This window comes from Amphiura filiformis, chromosome 14 (assembly GCF_039555335.1).
Source record: "Amphiura filiformis chromosome 14, Afil_fr2py, whole genome shotgun sequence".
NCBI classification, from domain to species: Eukaryota; Metazoa; Echinodermata; class Ophiuroidea; order Amphilepidida; family Amphiuridae; genus Amphiura; species Amphiura filiformis.
Genome location: NC_092641.1, coordinates 33952437 through 33969316, shown reverse-complemented (window position 1 = coordinate 33969316; position 16880 = coordinate 33952437). Strand labels below are relative to the sequence as shown.

At 38.0% G+C, this 16880-nt stretch overlaps 1 protein-coding gene across 1 annotated transcript in view; it reads left to right on the top strand.

Moving 5' to 3' along the window:
* The window catches only part of LOC140169375 (uncharacterized), a 52358-nt gene extending 50209 nt beyond the window's left edge, over window positions 1-2149 (top strand). The window contains exon 11 of the mRNA XM_072192632.1: window positions 1976-2149. Coding sequence (XP_072048733.1) covers window positions 1976-2109 — 134 coding nt within the window. The 3' untranslated portion in view covers window positions 2110-2149. The remainder of the gene's footprint in view (window positions 1-1975) is intronic.
* Window positions 2150-16880: the final 14731 nt, after the last annotated feature.

The following is a 16880-nucleotide window of genomic DNA, read 5'->3' as shown; positions in this document are numbered from 1 at the left end:
ATATGATGACATTGTAGTTATACATGTGATGTGATACTCTTTATTTACAATTCACAAGTGATAGTAATCAGAGCAATTTTTTAGCGCTAGAAGTAATGGCTCATATTGAAATACCCTACCACGCTTTCACTAGGCATATCACCTCAAAAATAATCGCAGCAGAAACACGTTATTTAATGTTCCTACATTATTGAGCTTTATTAAAGCATCAAAAATCAAAAAACAGAATTGAAATCGGTCAATGCATTGTGACGTAGTGTCAATTTAAAGATGCTCGTAGATGGAATGAAATCCTGCCACAAATGGCTGTAATGACAAAATTGGCACATTTCGAGATTTTGAAGGTATATTTGGACGCTTGCTTGAAAAAGCAGCGTTAATATAAATATCACATGTTAAATGCCTATCTTTCCTGACTTCGTTACAGAAAACAAAATTAAAAAAATCTATCATTGAATAATAATAATAAATTAACCAAATATACTATTTTAGCAATTTCGGCCAATCTGCAGACAAATTAAATCTCAAAAAATGACTAAGTTCAGCTAATTAATATGCAAAATTGATGCCAATAGAAAACCGTACATGATATAAAGGTGCGGGTTTTTTTGCACACATATGTATGCAAAGTTCTTTCAATTGATAACAAAAAATACACAAAAAGTAATTAATTATTCAAATTAGGTAATTACAGCTAATTATGTATTTATGATTTTATTATGCAAATTAGGCATGAGTAATTTTAGGTTTTTTTTTCAATATTTAATGAACGTCTGTTCATTCATCATAAATTTTTTAAGTATGATCCTGTTATGAGGTTGAATAAATGAACTGCAGTTAATTATTTAAAAACAATACAAAAAAAATAAAAAGTTTGACATTTTGACGGTGTCTGGAATATAATTTTAATTTTTACTGTAAACATGGTATGTGTCACCATTACTCAAAGCCAAGTCTGAAAAGTAAAAATTAAAATTCAGTTGCAATGAGACTTTAAATTAACATTTTGTCATCTGGATTAACATGGGAGGACAATCAGTAAAAGCAATAGCCATTTTACTGTACCGCGTATACAAAAATAGTATGGCCTTGGACACACACAATGGCTTAGTGCTATTGTGGTTTGGAAAATTACTCCCTAAAAATATCATTGATTAATGTTTTGCTTCAACTAGTTTTAGGGAAGTGTTTCATTCGTTGTCGACGGAATTAATTTACATGCTAAGAAAGATTAGTATTTCAGCTAAATGGTGTTAGTTCCTTTATTTCAATAGGCCTATATTTACTGATTTATGAGCGATCTTCAAAAATCCATAAAAACAGTCAGTAGCTCTTAAACAAAACAATTTTTAATTTTTGAGGACCCGATGTTAGCCTCGGAAAGGCTTCACACACCATATATTAAAAATTTAAACAATTTGGATAAATGAAGCATATGAAGAAATTCATTTAATGACATGGATGTTTTCTAAAATTGGCCAAATTTGAAGCGCGCCCTTTTCAATTCACTGTTATGCTTGCATGCACAGTGTAGCAGAATTATTGTGCAGCCACTGTGACATACCTACTTTCACACAGAAAGAAGGCAGGATTCCCCTCGCTAAGCGAGCGCCTCAGGAAAGCTCGGTCATAAAAGCGGATGGATTATATGCATCAGTGATACACCCTGCCTTTTGAAGTGGTCTGGTGACAAGGATTATAATAAAAGTTTATCAAAGACTGGCAATTTTATTGATTGTTGAACTAATTGAACTAATCGGCTCATCGCACAACCCAGGAAAGCGCGCTTCTAATTTAAGTGGCTAATTGCAGTGTTATAATCACACAGGATTTTAACAAAAGAAGGCTAGCACAGGAAAGGTGCAGGATGGCGCACACCTTCCTGTGTAAGGGAATTTCAATATGAGCCCTAAGAGAATCAAACCACCAGTTATGATTTTTTAATCGTATATCAAATATTTGCATTTTGTGACAGATGATGACAGTGAATCTACATCATCAGATGGGGCATTTGGAGATGATGAGCTGCTACAAATGTTACGCCGCCGCCGAGCAGAATACGAGCAGCAGCTGCAACATCTTGATCAACTCATTGAAAAAGCACAATAAGAGAACAACTCTGTAACGCAGGCCACCACAGCTAAACAAGTAAGTTGTGAGAAATTGGTTAAACTTTACATTGATTCAACTCTGTAATGGATATGATCAGATAAAGTAAGTATGTATATCTCAGATGGAAAGGGACAAGCTCTGGTTCAGAAACAGGGACAAGTTTGGGATGGGGGAAATGTGTCAAATGTTACTGGATGGAAGGGACCTGGCTCCCTACATAAAACCATGATTGCTGGGATAAACTGAACAACATTCTGCCAGCCTTATCTCAAATACACATTTTTTCAATATTGCATGATAGCACAGCACATGTCAAATTATATTATTGTTGTTTATTTATTGCAGGTAACTTATAATAATTGGAGAGAGAAGATCCACCTGTTTTGAAGATGGGAACCTGACATGATGCACTTGGCTATTTAAGGTAACTTTCAAAAAATTTTTTTTAAAGTGATGTCTGTCCAAAATATTGAACCAAAATGACACTATATAACTATTTAACCCTGATTGCAAGTCACAATTTAAGGTAGATGTGTCATTTAAGACAGAAACATCACCATATGCTCTAAATTAGGGTTAGGGGTTAGGTTTATGGGTCATTTGTCTTAAATGGGACATTTACCTGATTTAAGCTGTGTCTTTCATAGGGTTTTGTTGAAATTCCAGCTGAATTTCTAAGCATTATTTGTGACTTTTATAGCAGTTTTGTGCCAGAAAGTCATAATTCAGAAGGTTGTGTATACAAATCTGAAATACAGACATGAGAATTTTCAGGCTTTTGCTGGAATTCAGGCAGTTTTGTTGTCCAGATTTATGCAGTTTATTTTATTTTTTCAGCTTGTTTTGGGCCTTAAGGCCAAATTCGCATGCTTTTTCAGGCAGTTAAAAAAATAAGCATTCTCATCCCTGGAAATAGGCTCATCCAGACGACTTAATCCTCTCAACAGCAAATGTTTTGTCTTCACCACTGTTTAAGGAAAAGTATACAGCTTCGCACAAATAAATAATATTCTTTTGTTTGCACTTTGTCTTCCCCAGGTTATTTTAACTGTAACAGGAATATTTGGCCATGCCAGACTCTGACATTTACATGATGCAAGCCAACTTTGATGGAATGCAAACTTAGCAAGATGGAAATTTGTGAGAGACACAGGAAAAAGTTTGTTTTGTAAAGTTAATACTGGGCAATATCTTTACTTTGATTGGTAAACAAGACGGACCTATCACAATAGAGCTATTGTGATACAGTGCAAGATGTCCCTACGGCAAAGCTGCCCTATAGCCATTTGACAATATCTTCATTATATATTTTATACATCTCAAAGTATGACATAATATTAAATGTTATACAAATCTAGCACTACATATGAAGCGAAGGTATTGCCTAGCTGTGAAATTGTAATTTTAATTTGAAGAAATATTGTTTTATTTGCCACGTAACCTAAGTAGTACATGTAAGTATAAGCCCATGGTGAGGATTAAGAAATTCTTACCTAAATTATGTTTGTTACATTATTGTTTAGTTATGATTTCATGTACCTGATGAAAATGACTCGTGCCCATGTAATAATTTAGTACTGGCTCTACTGCATTTTGAAATCCTTAAAATTTAAGGTTGTCACATTATCTACATAAGCCTTCCATCAGTGAATTGAACCTCCCTATACTGATTTCTAGTGTAATTTCTGCAAATTCTTGGGTGTATTTTTAGGTGATTATTTCTGTATCTGGTGATGATATTGCACAGCATGCCATGTTGGATTATGACCTGTCTGTTGAATACTAGTACCCACACTGGCTGCTTTCATATCATAAGTTTTCCTATTCTTCAAGTTTAAGTTTTAAATTGAAGACCGACTATTTACTACCTGTAGTACATGCACTTGCCGCCATTTAATGATGAAAGTTTTGCTCTCTAAAGGCAGTTTGTATGCCCAATCATGTATGTGTTTATTAGGCCCACATGTATGAATGACATAAAAAGGCTGATTGGACAAAAATGCAATGAAATATGGTCAATGAAATTTAGTGAATGAAATTTTAGTTGGTTAAATTTATGAATTTAAATTTGTTGGAATTTATTTGAGGATAATTTATTTGGTAAATTATTCTATAGAATTTACTCAATGAAAAATTGAATGATGGAATCTGTTCAATTATAAATATGCGATGAAAATATCACATTTTCCTATCACTATGGTATCAAATGCTACATGTAGACTGGCTCTTGCAGGGGGATAAGGAGCAACACTAACTGAGAGTTAAACTTGGATCGAGAGATGTGGTGGTGACATTTGAAATGTTGGGGTGGGGCGCACCAAACATGATGGGGGCATGAGCCATTTTTTGACAATTTTCCTATTAGATTCTCTACATTTTGCAATTGATTGGGGGATATGTAACCCCCTACCCCTATGATGCTACGCCACTGAAATTTTGAAGGTAATGGTGAATCCACTATTGGCGATGATTAAGTCCCCAGGCTGTAAATGTTGTAAAAGTCCACTAGTTTCAGTAATTTCCTTGTCAGAAACTCTACCGCCACAAAATTTGCTCAAGAAGGATACTGTACCTTGCGGCCTAATTCCGATCAGAATTTTAATTGTGTTATGATGTTTGTATTGTGACCACGTCTGGGCTCAGGCCAGCAAATCACTTGGTTCTATGAAAATCTCAGTAATTTCCTTGTCAGAAACTCTACCTCCCCAGCTTTTGCTCAAGAAGAATACCGTACCTTGCGGCGTAATTCCGATCAGATTTTAATTGGGTTATGATGATTGTATTGGGCCCGGACCAGCAAATCACTTGGTTGTTCTATGAAAATCTCTGTACAATCAATAATAATGCAGCTCTTTCTATAAAATTCTTTAAAAATCCTATAAAAGATTCTGGCATACTTTGTCGCAGAGAACTTTCTGAGGGCTAGTGTATTAGTCCTTTCATCAAATTATATTCAGCTGGACTCGTTGTGAGAGTTCCCTTTTGACATCATCCTGCTTTTGTTTGTCCACTTTTCTCACCTGTCTGCCTCTCTTGATAGCTCATGTTATATCTTGCTCACTTTTTTACTCACTCATTTCATGAAATTAGAGCACCACATGATTTTTCTTGGCACGCATTCTGGCCATCAGGAAGTCAAGGTTGACATTTTTAGCCCTCTCTTTTCCCGCATTGAACATTCCCCATGACTTCTTCAGCATTGATGTTGTGGTTTCTTGCTGCAAGTGTCTCCTCTACAAGTTGATCAGTTATGTTCATCTCAAAATACCAGTGGTATTGACGCTCCAACACAGCAATGATACTATTAATGCACACAACCATCTTTTATTTTTTGTACCATAGTTCAGGGATGCCAACTAGTACGATTTTGCCGTATTTTGTACGATTTTTTGTTTAAAATACGATTTTACGTTTTCCCCTCAAAAAATATGATTTTCCGTTTAGCCTATCAAAGAAAAAAAAACGTAAACGACTGATGTCAATTTCACTCACGTATAACAAGTTGAAACAAAATCGGGCTTCGTTCGGGCTCCACTGCCCGTTAATCACGCATTCTGCCGACTTTCGGATGATGCATGCACATTAAAAAATATTTAACATGGTTAGTAAGCCTATCAAGATGGTTTCCGAAATAATTTTCTCTTGACTTTCAGATGGTTCATGCACATTAATATTTTTATTAACTATCTAACTGCTACCTATGTAATGTCTTCTGAAGGTACTTAGTCAACTATTTAGCTCTACTGGTGCAAAAGAATGGCCTACAAAATGGATTCCTACAGCGTTTTTCTGCCGACTTTCGGATGATGCATGCACATTAAAAAATATTTAACATGTTTAAATAGGCCTACAATATGGTTTCCGAAATAATTTGTTCTTGACTTTCAGATGGTTCATGCACATTAATATTTTTATTAACTATCTAACTGATACATATGCAATGTCTTCTGAAAGTATTTAGTCAACTATTTATTTGTGCAAAAGAATAGGCCTACAAGATGGTTTCCTAACTGCCGACTTTCGGATGATGCATGCACATTAAAAAAAATAACGGTGCACAGGTGCAGGCAGTGCCGGCACATTAATATTTTTTCAAACATGCTTCAGCGTTTCAAGCATGTATCTATGATGTGAGGTAGGCCACACAGGTGACCCCAGTGGGGGTGGGGGAGGTGGGTGTTTGAGTTCTGGTGGAATGGACCACTTGAATCAATGAATTATTAGTAGGAAATTGTGCATCATATATATGAAGGTCAGCCACGCCAATCATGTAATAAAGCCAGTGCAGCCGTTTCAAAAATGCCTTGTACATGGTTAAGTATATGAAAGTGGACATTAAAAGTGCTATAACTCGAAAATGGAGCCTCAGTTATCGGTGGACGCCGTATTATTGAAGATACATACCTTGTCCTTGCTGTGAAAAATAGTAATCACCAGTAGCCCCGGGTGGGGTGGGGAGGTGGGTGTTTGACTTCTGGTGGAATGGTCCACTTGAATCAATGAATTATCAGTTTGTAATAGTGCATCATATATATGAAGGCCAGCCATGCAAATCATGTAATAAAGCCAGTGCAGCAGTTTCAAAAATGCCTTGTACATGGTTAAGTATAGGATAGTGGACATTAAAAAGTGCTATAACTCCAAAATGGAGCCTCTTTGAAAATTGCATTTTAACTATAAAATTTGTCTTCTGTAAGGGGCTTAAAAGGGTTTTTACAGTGTAGAAACTGCAGCTTCGGGGGGCTTCGCTCCCTCGACCACCACCGGGCCATTGCCCCTGGACCCCACCAAGGGAGCCTTAATCGGCCCCTGGACCCCGGCTGCATGTGCGATGCACCGTCGCCGCTCCCTAAAAAATACAGTTTTGTATGGCAAAATACAGTTTTTGGGGTCTGTGAGTACAGTTTCTTGAGTTGCAAGGTTGGCATCCCTGCATAGTTGCAACAAACATGATGCCGTATCTTTCCACAACTGCTTCAAACGTTGCCAAGACATCAGAAGCATGTACAAGACATATAGTGGATATTCTGAGGTGTGGTTCTTTGTGACACAGCGGAGATACACACATGTCGGAAATAGCTCGCAACAAACCTATAGATCACACCGCGATGTCTGAATGCACTTGTACATGCTTCTGATGTTTTGGCAACATTTGAATCAGTTGTGGAAAGATACGGCATCCTGAACATGTTTGTTGCAACTATGGCACACAAAATACCACTAGTACTTCGAGATGCATGAAGCATACTTTGAATATTTGAAGGTGGACTTTTAATATGGCAGCTTACGTTGGTGATGAAGACTTTAACAGGGAGAAGATTTAGAAGAATATATTGATAGTTTTTAGCGTTGTGAATTTATGCCTCATCAGACACTAAACTGTCCAAACTATCTGGATTGATACCACTACGGGTCTCTGTGAAGTGAGTGTAGTCAAACAAAGTTGACTGGTGTGGCAGCTTGATGAATCCAGATTTACGCATAGTCTTATATGCAACGGGCAATGTACTATATAAGGCTAGGCACCAACGAATGATGCTGGGGTGCCAACGCATTTGTCTCGGATCAGACAGAGCTAAGTATTGTTTTTGCTGTTCCCAAAGAAGCTGTTGTGGGGAGCCAGCTTGTAGGATAAGATCATGTGGAATTCTGATGAAAAATGTCATTTAGCAAATGGTCCCTGAGGCCCATCTATTGCAACTGACTCAGTGGTCATTTCAGTTTGCACATGCTCTTTCAGCTTTTGCACATGTTGCCTGAGATTAATATTGTCTTGTTTCAGAGTTCCAATTTTCTTGACCATGGCTGATGTGAGGTTGAATGACCTATAAATTTGGGTTTTTATTGCTGTTCCCTCGTATACAAGTCATCTTTGTATCGATTGTAAACGGCACATCTCTTGCCATTAATAGCAATGCCTTGACATTTCAAATGCCGTATAGTACATACATGTGTACCATCATCTGTCTTTATGGTGTACTTATCAGTCACCATGGCTACTGGTACCCCTTGGTAGTTTTTGAATGTCCGCCCAGATTGAAGCAATGACACACCCTGGATTACCACTTAGGGCTACTGGCCATAGTAAAGAGGTTCTCTAGATGTTCCTCTTCTAATTTAGAGGGCAGTGCTGCAATAACATCCATACCACAGACCTGGATACTTCAAGAATTGTCCCGGTGAATAATAACTGCTCTAATTGCACAGAAAGTCTTCAAATCAAGGATTATATGCATGTATACCATTTGTTGACACTCTCCCTTCTAAGGAACAGGTGGGGGGTCTTGGAAACTCTCGGTTACGCATCAACGCTAACGGGACCTTGTGCATTTAAATGTTAAATAAATTTGAGCACCATCACTTAAGAAATCACACACTGACACTTGAGTCGTGTCAGTCCATGTACCAGCTTGGCAAGAGCTTGACCAAAGAAAGCAAAACTAATTAAATAGATTTTAAATTAGTTAATAACCTAATCTACTGACGGAAACCTTACTAGCTTACAAGTTAATATAACTTCAAAGCACATGCAGGCCTTTGTACACAAAAATGTAAATATTATACAACTATAAAAATGTTGGAGTTGCTCTGGTTGAGTTGCAGAGACACGTCCTTGAGTAGATGCCTTCAAGTACTTGTTCAGAGTTTTCCATTGAAGGTTTCATTGTTGTTCTTGTTTTCATCACCTTGCTATTCCCCTGGACTGTTATTAGATTTCATGGTCACTTTTACAGAATTAATTAAAAGGAGGTATTTAGCAACCATTCTTGCTCCAAAGTCATCATAGTCATATCTGTCTTTCATGTTTCCATGTCCCCAAACCCAGTAAGCTGTTTGCTCTATTATGTGGTCCATCCCTGCTCACAGTTGGTCTGTGTGGAGTAAAGCCTCAATATCTGTTGAAAATGTTGGCAGAGTCATCTTCACACCTTCAGCAAGTGATTAAAATGCATAATGTATGGTGAAGCTCCTTGTAAGGTACGTGCAGGTTCACATGCATCCTACAAATCCTTTTTAGGATAGTTTAATGTGCATGTAGTGCAGTATTGCCAAGCTCATCAACAGCATTGATATCTTTGTCCTTCATGTGTCCGAGTATTAATGACTTCTTTGCAATGCATAATGTATGGTGAAGCTCGTTGTAAGGTATGTGCAGAGTCGCATGCATCCTCCAAATCCCTTTCAGGGTAGTTTAATGTGCATATAGTGCAGTATACCAAGCTCATCAACATCATTGATGTCTTTGTCCTTCATGTGTCTGAGTATTAATGACTTCTTTGAAATGCATAACGTATGGTGAAGCTCCTTGTATAAGGTACGTGCAGATTCACATGCATCCTACAAATCCCTTTCAGGATAGTTAATTGTGCATGTAATGCAGTATTGCCAAGCTCATCAACAGCATTGATGTCTTTGTCCTCGATGTGTCCGAGTATTAATGACTTCTTTGTAATGCATAATGTATGGTGCAGTTTCACATGCATTCTACAAATTCTTTTTAAGATAGTTTATTGTGCATGTAGTGCAGTATTGCCAAGCTCATCAACAGCATTGATGTCTTTGTCCTTTCATGTGTCTGAGTATTAATGACTTTGAAATGCATAACATATGGTGAAGCTCCTTGTAAGGTACCTGCTGATTCACATACATCCTACAAATTCTTTTCAGGATAGTAATGTGCATTTAATGCAGTATTGCCAAGCTCATCAACATCATTGATGTCTTTGTCCTTCATGTGTCTGAGTATTAATGACTTCTTTGAAATGCATAACGTATGGTGAAGCTTCTTGTATAAGGTATGTGCAGATTCACATGCATCCTACAAATCCCTTTCAGGATAGTTAATTGTGCATGTAGTGCAGTATTGCCAAGCTCATCAACATCATTGATGTCTTTGTCCTTCATGTGTCTGAGTATTAATGACTTCTTTGAAATGCATAACGTATGGTGAAGCTTCTTGTATAAGGTATGTGCAGATTCACATGCATCCTCCAAATCCTTTTCAGGATAGTTTAATGTGCATGTAGAGCAGTATTGCCAAGCTCATCAGCATTGATATCTTTGTCCTTCATGTGTGTGAGTATTCTTGAAATGCAAGTTTCCCATTGAAGTTTTCATTGCTGTTCTGGGTAAACCAATCCAGCAACAGTCCAACAGATTGTCACTAATTTGCGCGGAATTTCCTGGAGTGTGATGCATTACAGTGTTTGTATTCAGCATATGTTCCTGATGCTTTCTTCTTTTCTCGATAACGTTTCTGCTTCTCTACCCTTTTTAGGATAGTTTAATGTGCATGTAGTGCAGTATTGCCAAGCTCATCAGCATCATTGATGATGTTTGTTCTTCATGTGTGCGAGTATATCAGGATGTAAAATGAAGAATTGAAATTCTTTTAGTAACATGATCCCTGCACCTTAAGCCCCGCCTCTAGCCAGTGTGTGTCAATCAAGGCTACCAAAAGATTTCAGACTCATTTGCCCAAGTATTTTTCACAGCACATTGCCAAAATTTTGATTCTCCACCATTGCTTTCAATGTAGAAGAATCCACAGAAATGCCATAACAAGTCACCCAATATACACATCGACTCACATGAAAAAAAAATTTATTTGGAAAGTTTAAGTCCTTTTGAATTATTCTGATATATATCAAATCACACTTCTTTTAATAATAATAATAATAAATAAGCATTTATAATGCGCCATTTATCTAGAAAATTAAATCTAATCCAAGGCACAAAAAACAAGATACACGTACAAGTAAACATGAAAACAGAGTTAACAAAAAAGTATAGCTGATTAAAACAAATCAGCTATCCAAATTGTTAGCTCAATACAATTTCATACAAAATACAATCAACATGAAACCAAAGAATCCTTAATACATGTAAAACAAAAATACAGAACAGTATAAAAGCATGATACATCAAACACTGACATACGCAACATTGAATAAGAAAGTCTTGAGTCCAGATTTGAACTGATCAACAGAAATTGATTGTCTCAGATTATAGGGAAGTGAGTTCCAAAGTTTTGGTGCAACAGTAGAAAAAGCATGGTCTCCCAGAGAATAATTAGATTGTGGAATTTTTAATAGACATTTGTCTGACAATCTAAGAGTGCGTGCAGGTGTGTATGGAACAAGAAGGTCTGTGATGTAAGAAGGTGCAATGTTGTTTAATCCTTTCCATGTGAGAAGAAGAGTTTTAAATACCATTCTTTCACTTACGGAAAGCCAGTGCAGATTCATAAGAATGGGTGTGATAATGCCATTGTTTACTTCACTTGGGCAATGCAGTCCGTAAATTCAGCTGCATACTTGTCGTTGATGTATGTGTTTCCTAGATAAACGCTATGTCTTTTCTCCAGTTCCACCACATCTGGAAAGAACTTGAAAGGTTTCTCCTTCTGTGCCGAGAGTTGGCAATGTCGACTAATCTGTCTACCTTCTCTATATCTTTTGCTGCATGCTTTTTTATACTTTTCCTATTGGGGTGTCATTCATTCAGGGGTGGGATTTTTCCGAATTTTTTTTTTTTTAATTTTTTTTTTTCCCCGCTTTTGGAGTGGCCCTGGACCAAGAGCTAAATGCTTAACAGAGATGTTACATTTCTAGAATTTTTTGTTTTGGTTATGTGAAATTCTCCAATTTTAAAATGAAAATTCCTTAGAACCCTGACTGGATGATTTATAGACACACTGTACTGTGCAAAAATGGTGATGCAATTTCTCATGTGTATGTGAATGATATGATACTGGAAGTATCTATTCACAGATAATAAATGTTTTGATACTATAAAGTGAAGTATTTTAACAGTTTCTCATTTTGCATTTTACCCCATGAAATTGCATCTCCAGTGGTGCTCAAGTGTGTAAAACCCTCTGGCTTTGGGGGCTTGGCCCGTCAACTTCACCGGGCATTGCCCCTGGACCCACCAGGGGCCCTTAAGCGAGCCCCTGGACCCCCGCGCGCAACAGGCGAGAGCTACGCTAAACTTCGCTCGCTACGCCCGCAATTTCATTGCTTGCTTGGGTTTTTTTTCAGAAAGCACCAATCACACCCCTGTTCATTACCTCAACTAGAGGTATAGGTTTTTCCCAGTTGCTTTTCAGTTGAGGATAGACAGTGCTTCTTGATGTTGTCATTTTTCACAGCTTTCACAGCTTTATGAAAACACAAGATTTAGAGAAATGTGGAATTAATCATGTCCAGGGATTTTTAAAAGTAAGCTACAACTTGGGTAGGTAGATAAGTTCTTCTTTTAATTTTTAGACTTTTCACGCTGTTTCATATGCACTCAGTGGTGCATTCGATCACACACATGCGATATCAAGTCTTAAAAAATGATAAGAACAGATCATTTGCCTAATGATTGCCACCGTGACATGAAACAGTCTGTAGCAATGTAACCTGATGAACTTATGCTTATGATATTATATATTATAACCTAGATGGCAGCAAATGTCTGTGTTTCAGAAGATACCAAGATACAAACAAGAACAATTCATAAACTGAAGTAATTTAAAGCTGATGAAAGAGTGTTTTCTTACCTGACATAAAAGTCTACAATTGTACTATTAATCCCGCAATTGGGATTAGTAGACCACACATTCCCTAACTTAATAGTGACCGTGAGATCTTTCTCGGCCCGGCATCTTCTATTGCCAGGTTTTGGAGCTGGCCAACACAAAACATTGTCTTTAGCTTGGAGCGAATATGGTTTGTTGCACCTGTAGTAAATATATAAGTCTGTGTTCCATTTCATCTCCAGTCGTCGCCAATTGTCTGCCTCCAGAGCCGCATTAAGGGCATCATCCAAAGTCGATGATTTTGCTAGGTGGACCATATCACAAACTTCCGCTTTCTTGATGGCATCTTTGAAATGTGTGATGGTTAACCGCTCCAAAAATTTCCACGCTGCCTCAAGATCTGCTCCTGGATGTCTTCGGCCAATTCCTGCTATGTCTCCATAGGTTTTTGTGACCGCTGCTTTAAAATGGTCAGATAATTATCCGCCATCTCCCCCGGGCAATACCTACGACGGAGTCGATCAATTAGCTCCTGGAGACGGAATGGTCTTTCTCTGCCATTGCACACTGGGTTTGGGTATAATACCCGGCAAGCACTGCCTCTGAGGCTGGCGGCTAAGTGACTTGCTGCCTGCTCGTCTGACCAGGCATTGATGGAACATATCGTATCAAAGTGGGCCATGTACTGTAACCAGGGTGTGGTTCCAGCATATCGGTCAGGGTTTCTTGTTTTGAAGGAACGAGGAATGGTGGCAGATTCATGTTCACGGTCGTCAAGTGGTACTGGTGACTGGCTGGTGGTGGATCAGGATACATATGTCCCCTTCGTCCTAGTCATGGAAGATGGAAGGAGACTGTTGGTCCTGGGCATCCTTGGCGGGAGACTGTTGAGTGCGGTTGTTTGAATCTTCATGAAGGAAAACACTTCAGCAAATATGGTACAAACACACTGCACAAAATCTCTCCAATATATGTCTATTCTTTGGTTATGTGTTGATAAACCAGTTATGATACTACCTCTATTAAGGCCTTTGTATTCCAACATATAGCGCATCACTTCTGCTGACATAATGTTCAGAGGAAAGTTAACACAAACCTTATTGTTTGCACTGAAGGACATGGTACTGTTTCATTGAAATCTGCAAAGGAGAAAAGCAAAATTAGTGAAATTCAAAACATCGTTACTAGGGTGATTCACAAAAAATGAAATTGGTATTTTTCAACGGGACACCCCCTCATTTTGTTCATTTTGGTAATAATAAAATAAAATTATACCTGCAAAATATGAAAAAAATTCAAAAAAGTTTAGGGGGTGCTACCGGTCAATGAACTTTTGTACACAAAGTCAATGGGATTTTTTGTCAAAAATTTCAAATGCTTATTTCAGGGCCTAAAAAGTCTACCAGGCTTGCAAAACTGAAGTAAATGTTCAATGATATACCTAACTTTGTGAAAACATGGGTTTTTACCAAATTAAAGTTCATAGTTGACTGTAATAATAAAAAATGTTTCAAAAGTGACAGAGGGAGTGTAGCTCAAGAAAAGAATACCCTGGGATATCCCCTGGAATCCCACCAGGCACCCCAAATTTATACCTTATTGAACTGAACTGTTGATAAAAAAAGATTAAAATTCTTCACATATTAGTTTACCCCAATGGTGATACCAGCTTTTGAAATCTTATGTAATAGTAACTATCAAAATCCATACATCTGTATCAGGGGTGGTCATTATGCCCATACCTGATGAAGATTTGTATTGTTTGAATTGAATGACCACAGGAAGGATTAGATTCACCATGGTTGAAAAGAAATGTATATAAATTGGGGTCACAACATTGGATAGTGGCCAGTTCATAATATTTTGGCTGTTCCAGCAACTGCCTTGCCCCAAATGTAACAGTTTTCACAAAATGCAATTTTCTGGAAAGCGGGTTAACATTTTTACAATTTTCTTTAGCATTTATTTTAAGGACATTACTCACACTATGATCAAATATTTTTGGCACAATCAGGGAAAATTAACATGGCTTTTTCGTGTTGTAAAGAAAATGGCTCATAAATCCCATTGACTTTGTGTACAAAAGTTCATTGACCGGTAGCACCCCTAAACTTTTTTGAATTTTTTCATATTTTGCAGGTATGATTTTATTATCAAAATGAACAAAATGAGGGGGTGTCCCGTTGAAAAATACCAATTTCATTTTTTGTGAATCACCCTAATCGTTACGTTCATGTCCCTCAGTGTACATCGTCTTACTTGATTTATCATGTTGTGTAAAGCCGAGTTCATGAAGCTACACATTCCCTCCAGGGGGCGTTTCTGTTGAAATTGATCTTGGAAACCCTAGTTCAAGGTTCATGTAGGTAAAAGTTAACAGTTAACCTATTTACAGAAGTCATAAGCTGCCATGTTTGGCTCACCCTTTTTGTACGCATTCTGCCTAACCCACATCCTCAGTTATTTCACCTTGTCCTCAACAGCCTTTGTTCCTTCTCTTCTCAACTCTTCTGATTCTCCTACAGCTTCTCCCATATCTCCAACTTGCTCTTCATATGCTCTTTATAATGTTCAATTGCAGTGTCTGTGTGTCTTGTTACAGCTTCCATGTACCCATCCCTTGTCTCCTGGTCAAGGCTGTCCAACCACTTTACTGTACCGTTGTTCATCCACATGACAAGGGCCTCCAAAATAATGGTCCTAGCAGACGGTTTCTGTCTGACTAGCATATCAAGGATTGCAAAGTCTCACTCACTAATGAGATTCGTAGATGCCACATTTGCAAAGCGTTCTTGGATGGCTGTTGATGGACCTCAGCAGAAGTTGTTTGTCTGACTAGCATATCAAGGATTGCAAAGTCTCGCTCACTAATGAGATTCGTAGACGCCACATTTGCAAAGCGTTCTTGGATGGCTGTTGATGGACCTCAGCAGAAGTTGTTTGTCTGCCTAGCATATCAAGGATTGCAAAGTCTCGCTCACTAATGAGATTCGTAGACGCCACATTTGCAAAGCGTTCTTGGATGGCTGTTGATGGACCTCAGCAGAAGTTGTTTGTCTGACTAGCATATCAAGGATTGCAAAGTCTAAGCTCACTAATGAGATTCGTAGATGCCACATTTGCAAAGCGTTCTTGGATGGCTGTTGATGGACCTCAGCAGAAGTTGTTTGTCTGACTAGCATATCAAGGATTGCAAAGTCTCGCTCACTAATGAGATTCGTAGACGCCACATTTGCAAAGCGTTCTTGGGTAGCTGTTGATGGATCCCAGTACTTACCACCTGGCAAGTTGTCATGATGCCAACATTCATGGATACTAGATGTGATTATTGTTACAAAATATCTTAAGTTTTGAAGCTGAAAATATGCCAGTAGGTGCCTTTATGATGTAAGAGGTTAAGAACCGAACAATGTAATTAGTAACACATGCTGCATGAAATGAAAAATGATCATGTAACAGATGTGTGTTGCTCACCCTTTTTCCTACAAGAAGTGGATGTGATGATCTGGCAGCATCAGGCGTTGTATGGTGAGCTTCACTGTCTATTACTAAATGCCTCTTTAACTAGGTTCATCAGTACCTTTTCTTTAAGTTCTTCCCATGTATATTGAACTCTGGCTCCATCTCTTACTTCTGAAAAGGTGTAAGCTTTTTGGTTGCTGGTTTGGTGTAGGCAATTCTGACGGAAACGTAACTGTGCTTTGCAGGCCTCGATTTTCTCAGTTTTGGATGATATTGAGTTTAGCATTTCTGTTACCTCATCTGGTTGTCATGATGCCGACATTCAAGGATAAGCAACAATGCATAGCATACTAGTTCAATGGCTTGTGCACACATGCCATGGAAGTTGATATCCTCCATCTGCGCAAACGTACAGTCAAGCAACTCATCTTTCTCTATCTCGATATTGGGGATAACTTGTTCACCATTCATAAGTTGCACTGGCTTAACTTTCCAGATGACAAGTTTCTGCTGCAAACTGTGCATTAACACAAAGTCACCCGGGCTGGCAGCAGAACTTTGCGTTATCCGAAATTTGTGTTAAGAATTTCATTGGAAAATGGGGATCCGTGGACCCCAAACATTGAACCACAGAAACATTCTCCTCCCATCATAGTCTTCTCATTTCTTTTGATACACCATTAGGGCCCACATTGGAGCCTGTGGTTTTGCCCTCATTGAATCTTCTGTTCAAGTAGTTCCTTTGGTTCTCCATAAATCTTGACTGTGGTCTTTTCTT